Consider the following 18,998-nt stretch of genomic DNA (forward strand, 5'->3'; position numbering starts at 1 on the left):
GTTTTACATGAATTTACCTCGAAAACAACTCTGTCTCGTAACGTTCCATTGTAGCGTAGCTCTGAGCAGCTCACGGCTCTGCTCCGCCTCCGCCGTTCTAAAAGTAGCTTGCACCAACAATTAAAGATAAAGAACCTACACCTAAGACTATAGGGATTATGGCAATGGGCCAATTTGCCAAAATGTTGAACTATCCCTTTAAGCTTAGCCAGGAAATACTTGAGTCAGAAACATGATTTTCTTATTCACACATGATAATTTGATGAAGTGAGAAAAGTCCAGACTCACTTGAACTAATCAGCAAGAAGCAAAATGTCATTACGTTGTACCCACCTTCCTGCCAAGATCCTCAGTGGACGAATACATGCACACAGAGTCATCATCTTCCTCAACGCTGATCAGACTGTCTCTTTCTCGACTCCATGTTGTACTTGGAGGGCCGCGGAGAGCAGCAAGAAGACTCTCCCCCCGGCCGTCTACAGGAATTACCTGTGGAAAAAGAAAACAAATCAAATATAGGGCAGGACTGCGAACACTTGCTAGAGAGATTTGCAGTGTACCTAAGCAAAACAAGCTGATGTGATCAATCCATTATCTTTAAACTGGCTAAATTACATTTTAGGGTTTACACACAATTTCATGATGCCTGCTGTTATGTTGTCATCAAGACAAGTGAAATGTGTTTGCTGTCCAAACACACAGAGTCTGAGTGGTTATTAGTTCATTTTCTCTGCAGTTGAACCTTGTTCCTTGCTGGGAGTGGGTGGCAGTGATTTGACTTGACAAGAGCTGTGTCCACCAATGTGTTTAAAGCAAGAGGTAAGAATATACAGTATGTCCTTTAAGCAGTGCTACGTCTTCAGGGCAGACTGGAAGCTGAGTCTAACTTCAGTATCAGGAAATATGTGACAAAGGTTCACATTGTTGTGAGAATCAGCGCTTGGTGAGTAAGGAGGAGGTTATTTACCTCAGTATTCAGAAACTTTTCCAACGTATCCACAAGGCTGGACTTTGGTGTGAAGTCCACCTGTTTACAGTCTGTTATCCAGAGCTGGAGAAGGTCCAAACTACGATGGAAGACCTTCTCACTGTCTCCTGACATGTCTGGACCTTCTCTGGAATAGAAAACAGATACAATCATCACGCAATCAGAGGAGAGTGTTTTATACTGGGTGCTATGAAGCATTTTATGTTATTGTTTAGAGAGGAGACATTGTACCTTGTCGCACTGATGAATTTATCCATTATGAACTGCAGTAACTGCTCAGGAGTGCAGAGGAAACGATAAGTGTACAGGAACTGCTGGATGTAGCCCTCCATGGCAGCATTTCTGTGATGGTAATGAAGACAAGACATTTAACTTCAGAAATCAACACACAAAGTTTAGAGAATCACATTACAAAGCAGTTTAGTAATGTGTTTGAAAAAGAAAATTAACATGTGGAAACTGAGGCAGAAAAATGAAGTGCTAAAAACTGAAGTTCCTCAAATAAAAACTTTCAGCCTGGTTCCATAAGGCAGTTGGGTATTTCTATATACTCTCATGTTGTGGGTTAGGATTGAAGTTAACATGTCTCACTTCACAGCTGAAATAATCATGTTTACAGCCTGGTACAAAATAAAAATGACTATTTATGTATATTGAGAGGCACTGTGCTTTTAGTGACAGATGGGAGAGTGGGTGTATCAAACTCTACACAAACCTCTTTGTCCATTTAGTCAGACATTTGTACTGCCAAGATGGTGAGTGTGGGGTAGCCTACTCTGAGTCTCTATAGGAACCTGGTAGTGACATCAGAGGCTGTGACCATTTTTAATTTACAGTCTATGGTGGAAACGAATGATCATGTTTCCTTTCCACTCCTTTATAGTGATTAACCTAATTTCTTTTTGTAGCAGACAGACAGTAGAGTCCTGAAGTTCTTCAATCTCCATATATACCATTTCTAGTCCAGGGTCTCCTCCCATTTAGTTTTGCCTTTTTAAAGAGTTTCCAGGGGGCATCATTAATAGGTGCCCTGAATCACTTTAAATGACTCTTTTCAGTGAAAGGGAGCAGTGACGTCATTCAAGAGTTCTCCCAAATCACAACATCATGGTGGTGGGTCTCATGTGAGCTGGCAGACAAATGAGAATTCATGAAAATCCCATATATGACTTCTAAGGAGAAATATCTGAAAATAAAAACAGCTAAATGATTTCTTTTGTTGAGGAGTTGGGTGAAATATTTCAGCCCTGAGTAGAGTCTGTCCTGCTCATGAGCTATTTATAACACAGAGAGGGATGGTAGCTTCTATTCTGCCTGAGAGGCAAAATCTGGGGCAAAATAGTCTCTAAATGACTTACTAATATGTTATGAACACACTGTATTTACTAGAGACACATACAGTAGGTAGAACTACTACAGAGGAAGTTTTGAGTAGTTTGATGGGTGTGTCTCTGTGGACAGAATTTGTCGACGTGATAAGTGTCACAACCCACAAGACAGCCAGAAAATTGTACATGGTGTAGAATTACATCCTTGCCTACATGTAGTTCAGACTATAGCTGGTTCTGCAACGCGATGCGAATACATTTACTGAGATGTTTATGCCCTTGTGAGGGCATAAACTGAAAACAAGACTTATCAGGTCTGTTAGAGGTGGAAAACAGCTTCAGCTTGAGGCAGTGGAAACTGAAAGGGGATAAAGAATTTATGGATTGTGACCTTGTTTTTTTGAAATGCTGTTGCCGTTTCTCATGGCAACGGATACAAAGCGAAAGCTATAATGTCAAACTTCAAAGCAGCAGCGACAGTGTCATTGTTTACAGATCAGATTACAATTAGGGATGGATCTACTGACAACATTTACATAACCGACGACATGACTAATCAAAATGTTTGGTGCCAGTGCGCGAGCAAGAGAGTAACTAAACCATTAATGTATTTGATGCTGTCAACAAATCTGATGAAAAAGGCCAAAACCAACCATGGACTGACCAAATCAATCGCTGATAACCATATATCCAGATTCTGATACATCTTATTCCTTTGTGCCATAAAGCTCCATTGTTGTCTAAAAACTATTAGTTGAGCCAAACTGTTGCAGACATGGCTGGATTATATTATAACAAACATGGATAATAATCTGTTTTGGGGGCTCTCGCTGTCCTTCCTCTCAGTTCTTTCAGTTGTTAAAACATTCTTAATTTTGATACTCCATTTGTTCATGAATATAATGGTAAGTGCACAGTCAGTGTGAGATGCAATTAAGTGCTCTTGTCTTGATGCAAAGTGGCCTGGACAGCCCACCTTGCATCAAAGTTCCTATGGTTGTTTTATCACAGTAATAAGCCTTAAAATCAATAAAGGACGTTTTTTAATTACTTTTTGTCACCAAAATTGTACTGTTGCTAATGATTTGTATGGACCAATACTTGCAATGCCGTCACAGCCCACCAGTTTGGGAACCACTGCCCTAGTCAGTGGGATTCATCCACTGTGGGACATGAATAGCTGTACACAACTCCATTACATCCGATTTGGTAGTTGTTCTCTGTCGTATAGTCTGCACCTTACTGCTGGCATGGTTTAAAGACAGCTGTATCAAAATCCTCATTCAAGGAAAAACTGTTCTGTTGGACAAACTGTAAGATCAAAGATCTCCTTCTTTTTCTTTTTGTAACCTGGTAATTCTCTGACCTGAGTCATAATGGAATCCCGTAGTTGGACACATCAAAAGCAGCAGGGAGGGTAAATAATTGAGCACAGAACTGGGATCACAAGGGCTGCCTAACACTTTGAAACATTATCACAAGTCCTACAACCTCATGACTTGACTAGAATTTTTAATTCAAAACCCTGATCAATAATACCTTGTGTAGAGGTAAGCCATGAGGCCCAGAGGAGAGCCAGCCTGCAGAGTGCTCTTCCCTTTGCTGGTGCCAAAGTTCAGAACAGAGGGGTCCTCGGAGGACTGGAGGTCCAGTGATCCAGGTCCACAGACAGCCAGAGAGGGTAATAATGAAACCTCCAACCCCCACTGATCCACACTCAGAATCTGCAGAAGTACATGAAATCATATCAAACGGTAGACGAGCCAGAGCGGTGGAAGAAACAACGGTGTTGGGAATTGTAGTTCTTTGTCAGTACCTCGAGGTATTTCTTCACACAATCCAGGAAGACCACTTTGGACCTGAGCTCCTCAAGCTGGGACTTTAGCTTGGACAGCATCACTTTGCTCTCTGACCCTTTAGGATGCGGTACATACACAGTTTATTGATCACAATCGATGCTGTGTTCATACAACAGTGGTCTTGTGAAATGGGGCACCTAACCTTTATTTTTTCTCTCTTGTTGAATCAGCTTCTGGTAGAAATTTCTAGTTTTCTTTAGATTCCTTGTTTCAATTATCAGCTGCTGCTGCAGTTCCTGTTCAAAGGAAATCACACCAAATCAAACAAAGGCCCTAAAATAACAGCACATGCCTTTCACTGAAAGAAGCCTTCAGGTGTTTCCAGTGTGTGCGGAGCAGAGTCTTCATTTTTTTCCTCCTCCTCCTCCTTCACCGTGGCAACAGAACACAACAGCTCTTTTGAAGTGAAATGAGTGAGAAGTTGAAGCCGCTCGGCTCTTAAGGTGCGTTATTAGCTGTTGCACAAACCCTCTGAAAGAGTAGTCGTGCCATCAAAGTGAGCAAACACAAAGACGATTCATTAATATTCTTTTGCAAATGATAATAACTTCCTCTGCCAAGGGCTAAGTTCAACATATTAATATTCAGATCCAGTTTGGAGAGAATAATATGCCAATTATCTTAAAGTCCCCCACATGTTCTCGTCCTATTTACCCCAAAGCCTGACCGTGCCCCACTTCATTACAGTTAAGAAAATCATTCCTCCGCTAGTTCATGAAACTAGATATAGTGAAGGGCTGTATGAAACTGGAAAGTTAAACTGCTTATAAAAAGCTTTTGAATGTAAAATAACAAAGAAATAGATGTTAGAAGAATTAACTGCCTCTGTGCCTTTTTTTTCTTTTCAGTGAAAACCTGTTCTGTCCTTTTTAAAAACCATCAATACATGAGAGAAGTCAGTTTTTGCACGATTAAACACAACCTCTGACTGCATATTCAGTATATGTACAATTTATGGTTTATGATAATTGTGTTATGGCAATAGAATCTGATTAATTGTGTATATTGGCTGCTTCATGCAGTCTGCTGTTTGTTCAAAGACACAGGGTTAAGGTCAGATATGAGTCACTGGCAGCAGCCTTCACAGGTTCACTTACCTGCGTTTTCACATCCAGACACGACGATTCAGTGTGCTGTCCCAGATTCACCGTGTACTGCATCACCTCTGGACTAAAACAGTCTTCTCCAAAAAAGGCCAAAGCCCACACGTTGCTCAAGTCGAGGCCGCGTCCCTCTGCCCTGGATCCAGGCGAGACGAGTCGATCCGACGCCAGGGAGTCGCTGTCCTCCATGTCCTCCGAGCAGTCCGGGCTCATCTGTTCGTCGTGGGCTCCCGGCAGCCCAGCCTCTCTTCTCCCCGACAGAAACTCAGCTTCAGAGGGGCTTTCATCGCTGCCCCCCACTGAATGATCTCCTCCTTCCATGACCCCTGCGTCTGAACAGTCCATGCTCACACCTCGACCAGCAAACAGGGAGAGCAGAGGGAGGGAGAGAGAGAGGGGGAAGAGAGGAGAAAGAGAAAGAGGCTGAATCACATGGAAGGCAAAAAAAACAAACAAACTGGATATGTGAAGAAAACAGAGAGAGGGAGAGAGGGATCCAAGACTGGTGCTGGGGGTATTTGTTGCTAACCCCATCATGGCTGCACAATGCAGCTACTGTTAACAGATGAACTTAAAGGCAGTTCAAGCTCAACTTGTTCTATCTTTTTATCTCCAGTATCTCGTAACCAAGTTGTTTGTAATCGAGATCCCATGTCTAGCATACTTCAATAGCACTGCCTGTGTGTGTGTATTCATGCATCTGTGTGTGTAAATGTCACTGGCCAGGAATGAGCTCCAGAGGAAAAAGAATCTGTAGCGTCCGCTCGCCTTCAGCCTTGGACTCCTCTCAATGTGCTACAATCTTAAGAGCAACATCCAACAGCCACTCACAGCTCTCATGACTTCAGTCAGCAGCCAAATAAAGAGAAATACATCAATACACCATAGAGGGGTTGGGCTATAATGGCACTTTGAATCTTCTTATGAAGTGAAAAGTCTCTAAAACCCTTTTTATGAATCTATTTGGGTAGTTTACTTAAATAGAGGAGACGGTGGAAGGTAAAGAACATTTGCCTGGTTATACGTCTGAGCCACTTAAAGTTAACTTAGATATTTCCATTTAATGATATTTTATACTTCTACTCTTCCACAGCTCAAAGAGAAATTTTAATAGAAAAAGTGCAGCATTTCCATTACCTGACATTGCCTACTTACTTATTAGTTTTGCCACATAAATCACACATTTTGAGTTTAGCAAAATTATTGCCTGCATTACTTTCGTGCTTTGCTGCTTTTTTCTGCAAATAGATTATAATAATTTAATATACAACAGGATATTTGTTAAAGTCTGACTGGAATAAAAATGTTTATTTTATAAACTTAGAACTGGATGCAAATTTGACTTTGAGAATCTCAGTTCACGATGAGACAGATCTCTGAACAAGGATGGAGTTGTATGATGAGAGTAAACAGCAGTCTCCTACCTTCGCTGACAGAGTGCTGACTCGGCTCTGATTTCAATTCCGAATCTTCAGGTGTCGTCTTGTTCTCTTCATGACAGGGTCGGGACTCGTTCTTATCCCAAGAATCCACAGCAGCCGGACTGGAGGCGTGGATGTTTCCATTCAGATCAAGATGGCCGTGCAGGCAAACTTCTCTCTTCCCTCTCCAGACAGTTGCTATCAAGGGTGGGGCGAGAGCTGCCCTTTTCACAGCCTTTGAAGAAGGCTGCTCATCAGAGCCGCTTTAAGGGGCACATGGGGAGAGAGAAAACACACACACAGATATCAAAGCTGGGGATAATTAGCGCTTATTAAAGAATAATGCCTGAGTGGATTTAAATGTGTAAAAATAGACATTTTGGAGGAAACACACACTGTTAGAAAAACAGTTGACGTCACATCAAACTTCAGATTTGCCTTAAAGAAAAAAAAAACACAGTCCACTCCAGTCAGTGCATGTCAGAGTTAGAATGGACCATGTCTCAATAGAGCAGCTACAGACCACCCTCTATCCCCTCACTGAAACTGGAACAGTGGGAAAAAAAAAATTACCTTCCATGGCCGAGCCCAGCGACTGAGCCCACAGCCAGAGGGAAAGATTGTCTATCTGACTAGAAAGCTGTGATGTCTCCCTACCACAGCAGATTAAAGACTCTCCCCACATGTTGCCCTGAGCACGGCAATGCCAGGATAAAAAGATAGGCTCGACCCTCTGCTCGTCTCTGGCTTACATATAAATGAAGAGAAGAGCAAAGCGTGGAATTTAGCGCCTTCATTCATGTATTCATTCATGCACTTAAGCCACCCCTCTGCACTCCCAGGGCTACTTGTCAGCATATCAGTAACAAAGCAGATGAGGCTTTACGTGTGTCTCCAGTGTTGTCAGGTATTCTCCTCCACACCAACACACACGCACACACGCACTGCAAAGCTGTTGCCATGGGGACCATTTAAGCAGCTGGCTGAAGTTTATGTATGAAGTGCGTGTTGCATTAATGCTCATTTGAATACTTTGTATGGGTGTGCAGATGTATATGAAGTGAGTGTGCAGAGGAGGAGAGGTCATACTCAGTGGGGACTAGATCACACAGCGCGCCTGATCTTCAGAAGCCACATAAGAATAAATTAAACATACGAGTGTTTTCTCACTGTTTAGCCCCCTGCACTGGCTGCTGTGCTGCTGAAAAACATCTTTTCTCAGTTTATGATAATTGATTTGACATCTCTGCTAATGTTTTTAATTCATAATGTAGGCTTATATAAAGTTCATTCATCTGACAACACACAAAAAAAAAGTAGAGTCTTTGAATTGTTCTGTGAGTGATTTGGTCATTAAAACTGAACTGTGAAATTTCCCAAATGTGGTAATGTGGCAAGAATTCATAATGGAGCTACAGCAGAATGGTGTTGTGGTGTTGGGTGGCTGAGTTAGAAAATACAGGGTGAAACACATTATTGTCACAGGATTGGCTCTCTTCTCGAGGGTGTTGGTAGCTTGATAATTACAGTGAATCGCCATTTCATTTGCACTTAAAAGTCCCATATTTGAAGTGTTGATCCATAAGAAGATATCTTTTGTTATTTAAAAAAAAAAACCATCTTAGTGAAGTTGAGCGTCTCCTCTCTCTGGAGCTCTGGTTACATCAGGCCAGTCAGTCAGAAGAAAGGCCCTGAGCCTCAGTTTTCTGAGTGATCAAATAACAATATGGCAGGATGATGGGTCCATGAGGGACATGCTGGGGCACAGCGCTGTTTCACTGTGATGTCACAAAGTTACATTACCCCCTCATTGTTTCAATACAGGCTGTGTGTTTTTCTGTGTGAGGCTTTGATAATTTCACAATATCTATACAGATCCTAGAGCTCCTTTATAATCACATTAAAGTGTTTTTAATAGCCCCTTAGGGATAAATAAAGTTTTATTGAATCGAATGTAAAATTACACATGGAAAATTTGCATTATACAACATGGAACCTTCAATTATTATTCAACTAGTGATATAATGACTGGATTCAAGCTAAACCACTGGTATATAATATGTATTTGTGGTTAACATTCATTTCTTAATAGTGAGCAGCATTCATTCATGCTTGATTACACATTACTGATGCATGTGCACTCTCATGATGAATATTACTGCTTTCTGTACCACTTCATCAAGATGTAAAGAAATTTCAGTCCACAGTCTTTAAAGAGTTAATGGTCCATGAGGAGAGATGACGTGTTTCCACCAATTTAGAAAACACGTCTTTGTATTTTAACCAACAGTTAGCTTAAAAAGGGGAAAAAGTATTGGAAAAGTATTTCAAGTCTGACTCACAGTGCTGCTGGGCTGTAGTTGACCAGGCAGTGTAAAACACCCAGTAAGTCCTCTTCCCAGTACAGATCACTGAACCTCTCCTTCACAACACTGGCAAACGTGTGGTACTGGAGGTCCTTCAAAGAGAAGATGTACTCCCCTCGGAAGAGACAAGCAGACGGATTTCAAATGAATGTCTGAAAAACTAGACACAAGATGATGGAGCAGGTCAAGTCTTTATTGTTTTATTCAACCATGACAGCACTGAAGGTGTTAACTGGTATTAAAGAAAACTGTGCTGATTTTTAACCCACTTAGGGGTAGGTCAGACATAGGGGTGTCTGTTCTCCGTGACAGTGCAGCTGTCTAGTTCATTTATGCCATCCACTGTCACACTCTGACGTCAATGGGTACAGTGAGACAAGATAGAGCTTTATCTGTTTCTCTCCTCCCCCAGGGGCCATCCCAACAGCTCACTCTGCTATCAGAGAGGAAAGCTGTATGTTGTTGGAGCCAAATAACTTGTAAACTACACTGTGTGTGTACTGGATGTTAAAGCATAAAAAAGCCCAAACTATCAACCAGACACATTATTTCAATATCCCTAGCTGTTCAGTGGAGACAGATAGAAGAGAAGAGGGGTAGGCTGTGTGGAGATGGTCTCCTTAGACCCAGTGAGCCAGATTTGAACAGTTACTGAAAAGTATTATAAGTTTGGGATAAGTACAAACACCAAAGGAACATGAATGTGGTATTGAGTGTTAAGGCCGGTTGTATTGATTTCTCTGTAAATACGAACAGTGCACAAATATTTCTAGTTTTACTCAACTGCATAAATCAACACCCATAATTTTTGTCTGTAAAAACTGCAATAAATATTATATATTAGTCCTTGTACAGATGGTTCAACACCTTCTCTGTGCAATGATCGCACAGTAACCACCTGCCATGTTCTGAATGTGAACAGGTTGAGTATATGTTGTTACACTTTGCTTTTTTATTAGTTTAATTACTCCACAATCTTACAACTCCCTGACTACAGATGCACCCCTGGTGTACACTAATCACTCAGCAGCTTTTTCACTATTGTTGTGTAAATGAAGCAAATTAAGCAAAATGAAAACTACTTAATCCTGTTGAGATACATACCCATGGAGACGTCCTGATTTCCATTATCCAAATCCCCATTGAGTGAAAACTCTCCCTTCAGCAGGTCGATCACTTCCTGTAAGGCAGGGTGGACTTTGGTGGGGAGGGACTCAGGGGACGGCTGGTTCTCACCTCGTGTTCCTGGATTTGTTTGTTCATTGTGAGCTGTGGGCACACTGTCCTCCAGACTGATGGAGCTACCATTGAAATATGATAGTGGGTCATTTTCCTGAGCTTCGGGCCCCACAGGCACATTCAGGCAGTTTGTAAAGGGACCTTCAGCATTTTCTGGAGCTGAGATTAGTCTTTGTAAAGGCTGTGGGACCAGCGAAAAATTTATATCCAACCCAAAGAGAGACTCTGGGGCCCTGACCTGCACAGGCACTAAAGACAGACGTCCTGTTGTGGGATCTTGCCGGAAGAGGTAATTGTTGAAGACACCACAACCATTAAGGTTAGTGGATAATGGTGGAGGAAGACACACTTCAAGACAGGAAACATCAGGGTGAACAGAAGAGTTGACTTGTATCTTGTCATTGGAATTTGTAGAAGTTGTTGTTGTTATAACTGCCTCATTAACATACGTCTCCTCTGTTTGTAGACCGGGCTCAGCCTGTGCAGGATATGGACACACAGAGTGTGAAGGGAAATCAACATCCCTTTCCTCAGTGTGTTCACTGGTTTTTGTGAATCCATCCACAGTCCTGGAGAAGAAACAACCTCTAATAATCAATCTCTTTTTCTCTTTTCAATGTTTTATTTATCTATTTTTAAACAAGAAATTGTTAAACATTGCTGGAAATATGCTTATTTGTTTTCTTCACATGATGACATCTGATTGATGATGAGTTTAATCATAAGCCTGGCATATAGACCATGATGCTATAAGAATCCCTTCAGTCATTAATGCTAGCAAAGAAACTGTTGGCTTGATATAAAGGAAACTGAATACAAACACCAGGCCCTCTAAAGCTATCTACCTAACACATTATATCTTGTGTTTTTAATCCATAAAATAGTGCAAACCCAAATTTGTGTATCTAAATATGATCCATCAATTTTATTTTAAAAATGTACACGTATAACAATATCATACCCTTCAATGGCAGCTCCAAGCTTTTGGCTCCCCTCCTCTGAGTCCCCGCCATTGGTCAGGATGATGGGGGTGAAGTGTGTGGCAGTGGAAGTGAAGGCTTCTGGGAGTTGGAGCTCCTTGCTGACTGGATAGCTGTGGGGAACAGGGCCAGGCACAGGAGCCAGTCGGCTCTCAGTGGCCATGGGCACAAAGCCTACACACAGTTACAAGAATGCCAGATACAATATCAGTGATATTGTCTCATGCAATGCAGGTCTGTAAATGGCACTGTATGTGTAAAATATTAGAGACACCTTCCTCTGTGTTGATCTAAATTAAAGTCATGATGTTGTCGAGTCCCTATACAATCATTAATATTAGACGTAAAAGAAGTGACATTCAGGGAAATCTAATTGCAAGCCAAAGGGTCTTCTTAATATTTGCCACATTCAGTGTATAATATATTATACATTTTAAGGTAAACTATATTGCATGAGGGTCATCCATACTAAAGCGAAGTTGTCCTACCACTGTTGTTTTGTTCAGACTCTTCAGATGAGCTGTAATGAGTTTTGGTTGCACTCAAATCCTCCGCATCAGTGGATTTTGAGACTGGCTGAAAGATAATAGAATTGATTCATTACATAAACAAGCAAGAGGGCTCTGCTGGTCGAGCGGTCACACGGAATGAAACTGCCATAAAACATGTCATAAAACTGCGACATGGTATGAATCCAGCAACAGGCCTTCGTTGCATGTGTCTCTTAAACCTGTATTTTCACTAATAACTGTCCAGTAAAGGAAATATAGCAAATGAATAAGAATGAGAATAAGAAGATGAAGAATAGCGAAACCATCTATTTTTCAGTGACACAAAACCTAAGACTGAAATGAAGATATAAAGGTCTGAATGTGAAAAACAACAGCGGTTTTACCGGGTGAACTCTGCTGATGAGGTTGTTCCACACGGTCTCAGCATTTGTTCCTTGATGGGATAAGTAGTCACGACAGATCTGGAACAGATCCACATATAAACAGTGTGATAACAATGCAGAGCACCTCACGTACGCATTAGTCACATCATAACCATTAATCAAACACCCAGTGTTTCAAAAACCAGACGATATTTTAAAAGAAATGACTGACAGCATCATAATGGTATTTTCATAGGCAAGTCCTTCCTTCAATTCTCATTGAAAAAATAACAAGGCACTTTTTACAAGCTTCTCTATATTTAAATTACGAGCAGTTTTCCTCTGAAAAGGAAATGCCAATTTGGACATGCCTCTCTGAAGCTGTGATATTTGCACACTGATATTCAAATCAAATTGGGGTTTATTCATAGAGAACCTCTGAAACGGATTAATACAAATTCAAAGTACTTTTCACAGTGAGGCAATAAAAAAAAGATTAAATAAAATAAGTCAGCATTTATTCAAGAAAATGTTTGAGTAGAACATTAATAAGAAAAGTAAAATGATAAAGGTTCAAATTTGATTTTTCTTAAATTTACTTTTCTATGCTCAGTTGTCAGTGTGAACTGAACAGACAGGACTTTTCTCACACAATCACCAAGACGGGCCAACATCTATGCAAGCAGATCTGGAAGAACGTATTTATTTGGGCACAGTGATCATTTGAACTACATGCTCTGTTAACATATTAGCATTTTAACATGCTCACAGTGTGATGTAGGTAATGACGATGGCTTAGTTTAGTATTGTATGCTGTATAGGCCTATACTATGAGCATGTTGGCATTGGCATTTAAAGCACTGCTGGGCAACAATGCTGCTAGCTGTTGTTAGTAGTATGGCTAATTAGTACTAACAGCACTAAAAACTGCAGCTAAGGTTGGTGGGAATGCTATCAAGTAAAACAAAGTACTGGACAAATTAAAACTGTTGACATTCTGGTGGGACCAGAGCCAGGAGGAATCATCCTCTGGATGGTTGTGACCTATCTGTGCCACATCTTGTCCTCATATTGTTTGTTGTCATCAGGTTTGACTTAAAATGACACATTTTCTGTTTTGTAATAAAATCATCAATAAGAAAAAGATTCAGACAATAACTTGAAAAACATTCATCAATGTCAGTCTGCCATTCTCTTAAAATGTGCTTGTAGCCTATGATTTATTTTCTTTTCAGCTATTCTAAATGTCACTGCTTTATGTAAGAGCAGTGATCTTAAAACAGTTCTGTTGTTGATGGGGCTGCGTAAGTCAGAGAGATCAGTGGGAGCACGGGAAGGAAAAGAGTAATGGGATGACACAGGATCAATTTCAGGCCGGTGCAGTAGGGAATTGCAAATTGCAGGTTTTGTGTCTGAAGGAGAAAATGGAATAATATGCGAGGCAACATGTGAGGCATGCAGTGTCAGCGAGAGAGCCTTGGTGATAAATACATTAGGCTGGCAGAAGTAAAAAGAGAAAAAATTGGCAAAGCAAAGTGCAAGATTAAAGGAGCAGTGCATTGATTTCAAGAAATTGTTAACTAATACCTTTTTAGCCATAATGATGGTAGGTCTCTCAATGGGCGTCCTCTTTGCCATCTCCAGGAGCAGTCTCTTCAGTTTACGAGGCATTGCCAGTTTTTGATTGGGTGATAAACTGAACTTGGCTGTGGCCCAGAGAATAGCAGCAACACCATACACACAAACCTGAGCCAAAACAGAACAGAGGAGAGTCGACGGTAAACCTACAACCGGAGCAAACCATTAGTGACAGTTTATTAATGAAAGCAGTTCATACAGACCTTTTCAGTCACGATGCCATGTTCTTGATATTCGGGAGCAAGATAAAATTCATCTAAAGTTCCTGCAAAGAATTCTGAATGTCAGTTGTTAAAGTCCTCAGACAATATTGCCTCATACCCTGGTATGAGGCAGATTAAAACAGTAGACTACAGCACAGGACAGAAGTAAACCTACCTATGTTTTTAGGTTTCAAGAAAAGCACCTCACCCTCGCAGCCCACGTACAATGTGTCTAGGCATAAATAAGCTGGTGGAAAAGACAGAAATCAGCTGCAGAGAATTGTGACTAACAAAATTCAAGGCATGCAGCATCATTTCAATACTATTTTTTTTTTCAATCCCTATTTGCTGAATTTTCTCATCATTATTGTATGAGCTGGTTCTTAAAGGACCAGCAAAAATACATATTGGTTATGAAGAACTAATAACATACATGTTCTTAAGTAATATGTTGGATGTAAACTGTAGCGGGTAAAATCACCTGGGAAGTCGATGTAGGTCTGCAGTGAGGACAGACAGCTGTAGCACAGAGCCCACAGCTCATTCACCGTCAGCCTCCGCCCACGTGTCAGTAACTCTCTGAGAGAGATCCACTAGATAGAAAATAAAGAACAAACAAAGACATGAGTTACAGATCAAGAGCTTCAGCTGCTATTTGAGGCCTAATGAACTCAAACTCAAGCGAGCCCTCTTAAATGGATCTTTAACCTGTAATGATTTGTCTTTTAGAAGTGTTAATGTTGCTGAACACCTGTGGCATTTATCTTGTCTCTTGAGACTGAATACTTCTATCTAAGACTCAACCAACAAAAAGGCTGATTAAACTAACAAACTATACGTCTCTTGAAGGTCTTCAGTTCTTAGCCAGTGAATAACAGAAAGTTACATTCACTGTTGTAATTTGAATAAGATGAGCAGATCTCAGGATCATGTATGGTATGGCGATGGTAACAGGTAGATTTCTCTCCTGAAACATATGAAACAGGCATCCAGGATAAAAACTCTAACCCTGTCCTATATAGAAACGTTTCCTTGTCTCCATCTTCTGAAGCTTGTGAAATTCTGTGGACATGGACATTTTGTCAGTCTAACCTTTGTTTACTTAGCTAAAGTCATTTTAGCTTCTTTTCACACTAATACAAACCAAGTTAATCTGTCTAGTTCCTCCACTGACCACCACCACCATGGAAACCCCTTTCATGCTTCAGACTCTCTCTTCATAAACTGCTCTTCTATAATAGCAGCAGACATAACTGTGATCAAATTTGAGATGCAACTGCAGTGGCTAACCTCATCCTGAGATTCTTCATTCAGGCACAGCATGCTTTTGGTCATGTGGTTATTTGGAATGTAGAGGCTGTTGTTCAATGAGCTCTGGTCCCCAGAAGAGTCCTGGTCCATTTCCAGGTCCTGACAGGAAGATGCTAAATCCTGGACACAGTCACTTTCATAGCACTCCTGATCCTCTGCTTCTCCACTGCATAAAAACTCTGCTGCATCCTTGTTTTCCTGGGACATTTGATTGCCCACAGCCGAGTTCATATAATCCTCAGAGCTGCTATGTGGGTAAGATTCACAGGACCTGCCCCTGTTGAGTCTCTGGAGTCTGTTACTCCACACAGACTTGCAGCTCAAGTGTTCATCCGCTCCTATCTCAGTGAGGTCCGATACTGGTATACTGATATCTCCGTGTGGCGGAGGGGAAAGGCAGGGGGGGTTGTTGGAGTCCGGGACAGAGCAGGAGCGGTTAAGAGGCCCCCTCACCCTGTTGAGCCTCTGCTGGGCTCTCCTCCTCACTGGGGAACTGTTGTGGGACCTGCAGTCCATTTCATCTGCCAAGATCATGCCGTCTCCTTCGCTGTTGTCTGTATCCTCAGCCCAGAGAGAGGAGTCCCAGGCCCCGCACACCTGCAGAGTACATTTACAGCATTCTGTTGTTTGTTTCGGCTGTGGTGCAGAGACTTGTTTATACAGCAATTGGTGGAGAGCAGATAAAGAATTTGAAATGAAAGAATGTCCCTTACAGAAAAACCTCATGAACCATGTAGGGCACATGTGTAAAACATGTTACCACATGTGGAAAATGGGTTCACATGGAAATGCACATGTGATTCACATAAAATTGGGCCAAAACCACACGTTTCCCCCATGTGCAAATAACATGATTCCCATGTGCAAAATATTTCACATGTGAAAAATCACATGTGGTTTTTCTGTAAGGGGTTGGTCAATTCTTTTTACTTCTAATCTATTATGGTTTTCTGTGTTGATAGGAGGAGGTTGATGCTTATTTAGTATAGAGATGATTCCTAAACAATGTAATCTGTCTGGAGATATACAATACACCAGAATGACTGAGTTGCCTTTTTACCATCATGTTAGGAAATATAAAACATAATGGGAGGTAATGTTTGCCAATCTCTAAAGAAGGAAACCATCTCTTCAGGATGAGCTAAGTTAGCTCTTAGCATCAAGGTATTAGCAGAGATTGGGTATGGCTCTGGACAAGATTTTTTTTTTTAGGATCTATGATCAATGCCATGGCAATCAGCTTTACATGAGTTAAAACTTGTATTACGGATAGTGAAGTAGTGTAGATTTTCCCTTTGTGAACTGGTAATTAACACTTCTAAAAACCCACTGGTAATGTTGGAATCCATTTGTTATAGCATCAACCACTAAAGACAGCCTGTGTCTGGATTTTGTGGCTAATCCTTATGTTGCTGAATCCCAAAGGCCTTTATTTGTACATGCAAACAGTGGGAATTTCATGTATCCTATTGTAATTTGTAATGCTATAACATCATCAGGGGTAATGGCGGTCTGTGTCACAGTCGTTTTCCTCCACTACCTGCAACAGAAACGTTCATGTAATTTTAGTTATGTTATCACTGCTTTAGTCTGCAGCCGATTCATATCGCAAAATTGTATTTACTGCTCTGTATCAAGTTGTTTTATTTCTTAATGCTGATAATATCCATATAAGCTATGATGATCATATTTGATATTTTTCCATCACATTCTTTTGTGCCTTGGTCCTTGACTTTGAAAATGAAAACCCCATACACAGGCTAATTAGCCAATTGAACTAGAGCAAGACCAACTGTTTGTTTTACATTCAGGTGTAGTTCAGTTATTTCTTTCTCTATGCAGGAGCTTCCTAAAAATGTTTGCAGCTACCTGCTGCCTGGACAGACTGTTTGTCTTCACAGAACCGTCACTGCACGGGTCTTTGGTATTATCATCCGAGCTCAGTCTTCTGAGCAGACATCTAGGTTTCGGATGCTGCCATCTTGCCTCCCAGGAGCTTTCCGGACCATCTGTGGAGATACAAAGAGAGCAGTTTACACCAGCTGACAACAACCTGTGACATGTTGAAATAAATGTGATAAAATGACCTTGAAAAGTTGAAACCGATTCGATGGAAAGCACCCGTCGCCCAACAGAAGACAGCTTCCGGCACACAGCGGCAGAGGAGGTGTGAGACAGCCGAGCTTCAGCCAGAGACACGATGTCCTGTGGGAGAATTAAACCTGAAGGTTTGCAATTCTCCAGACATAGCATATGTTCTACTTTTGCAAATACTTGTTTTGTTTTAAGAAAGTGAAAGTTGTTATTTTTTGTGTTTTTTTCAAAGGCCACATGACACAAATGCTGAATCAGAGAATACACTGCAGCTGAACATATCATGACTTTAGCTCTCTATTACTTCTCTATTAGGAAATATACATACACTACTCTTTTTGAGTCAGATATTTTTAGGTCAAGTTACAACCTATCATGTCATACATAACTTGTCATCTTTTTTTAATGCACTTTTAACTGTTATATGAATGTTAGACCTTATGAATTATATAATGTTTTTTTCCACCATTATTCTTTATTTTTATTAATCGACTCAAACAATCAATATTAAATATTTATTCTATTTTACTTTTCATTTTACCCTGCTGTTGAAGTTCACACTGTGTTAAGTGACAGTGAATGGACTTGCACTTACACACCATTTCCACTTGATGCTGCTCAAGAGCACTGACTGACTGACTACACTACAGCATGGGCACACATGGGCCAATTTTTCATCAAGAGAAAAAAAAAAGACTTTAATTAGTGCTACAGCCATAATTACTGTAAACATAATTACTTCTCCTTAAGGACCAATGTGACTCTGCTTGTGAAGTATTAAAGGAACAGTGATGTAGCACTGTGCTGGGATATGTTTTGCTGCGTCACGCTGACCACACGTGCAGCTATGTAAACACTGTCCATCTCCCTGAATCATGATGATTCTAAATCTGCATTAATTTGTTTCTCTGTTTATATTGTGTTTCACACCAGTACTTTTTTATTGTCATCATGTGTATCATTTTATTTTGTGCCTCACCCTACAATTTTACATCTAAGTAGTTTTTTAATCCCTAAATGTGAGTCATGATGATTTCACATTAACCAAATTGAACATTTCAGACACTTAACCTCTTTTCTTCACCTCTCTGGTGAAACCGTGTAACTTTCTAGACCTTTATACCTGCAGCAGCGGCCTGTCCTCAGGCTTCTCCTCCTGCATCTGCTCCAACAACTTCTGGATTTCTTCTCCCAGCTCCGCCTCTAGCTCTGGCTCAATAACAAAGTTCAGTGCAGCAGAAAGCGTCGAGCCCAGAGAGTAAACATGGCCCTGTGAGCAGGGATGAAGGAGATGAAAACACTCATCGTCAGGAAGCAGCTGCAACTGTGAATTTACACTAAGTACAGAAAAAGGCTTAAAAAAAAAGTAATTGATATGTATTGTGTGTATTTATAAGGGAGCTTTTGTTTTGCTTCACTGCACTGACAGTAGATATTATGGTATGGTATTTGCCAGAAGTGGATTTAAACCAGGTGCTTTTGAGTTCAAACCCCAGACGTAAACATCACTCCTGACTTCTGAAGTGGGCTGTAGCCATACTCTCTGCTAAACACATGTGCAAGGCGGATCCCACTGTGGGTCACCAAAATAGAA

At 40.9% G+C, this 18,998-nt stretch overlaps 1 protein-coding gene across 1 annotated transcript in view; it reads right to left on the bottom strand.

The window, feature by feature from the left end:
* The window catches only part of kndc1 (kinase non-catalytic C-lobe domain containing 1), a 38,507-nt gene that overhangs the window by 9,421 nt on the left and 10,088 nt on the right, over nt 1–18,998 (bottom strand). Inside the window, exons 4-24 of the mRNA XM_085800554.1 lie at nt 18,528–18,674; nt 17,398–17,515; nt 17,180–17,319; nt 15,290–15,907; nt 14,481–14,592; nt 14,175–14,246; nt 14,000–14,061; nt 13,746–13,904; nt 12,180–12,257; nt 11,773–11,860; nt 11,266–11,458; nt 10,170–10,873; nt 9,042–9,180; nt 6,703–6,962; nt 5,273–5,631; nt 4,318–4,411; nt 4,133–4,230; nt 3,856–4,040; nt 1,220–1,330; nt 968–1,115; nt 334–489 (exon numbers count right to left, since the gene is read on the bottom strand). Of these exons, the coding sequence (XP_085656680.1) occupies nt 334–489; nt 968–1,115; nt 1,220–1,330; nt 3,856–4,040; nt 4,133–4,230; nt 4,318–4,411; nt 5,273–5,631; nt 6,703–6,962; nt 9,042–9,180; nt 10,170–10,873; nt 11,266–11,458; nt 11,773–11,860; nt 12,180–12,257; nt 13,746–13,904; nt 14,000–14,061; nt 14,175–14,246; nt 14,481–14,592; nt 15,290–15,907; nt 17,180–17,319; nt 17,398–17,515; nt 18,528–18,674 (4,041 nt within the window). The remainder of the gene's footprint in view (nt 1–333; nt 490–967; nt 1,116–1,219; nt 1,331–3,855; nt 4,041–4,132; nt 4,231–4,317; nt 4,412–5,272; nt 5,632–6,702; nt 6,963–9,041; nt 9,181–10,169; nt 10,874–11,265; nt 11,459–11,772; nt 11,861–12,179; nt 12,258–13,745; nt 13,905–13,999; nt 14,062–14,174; nt 14,247–14,480; nt 14,593–15,289; nt 15,908–17,179; nt 17,320–17,397; nt 17,516–18,527; nt 18,675–18,998) is intronic.

Source organism: Trachurus japonicus, chromosome 15 (assembly GCF_045865225.1).
Source record: "Trachurus japonicus isolate A0001 chromosome 15, Traja_1.0".
Lineage (NCBI taxonomy): Eukaryota > Metazoa > Chordata > Actinopteri > Carangiformes > Carangidae > Trachurus > Trachurus japonicus.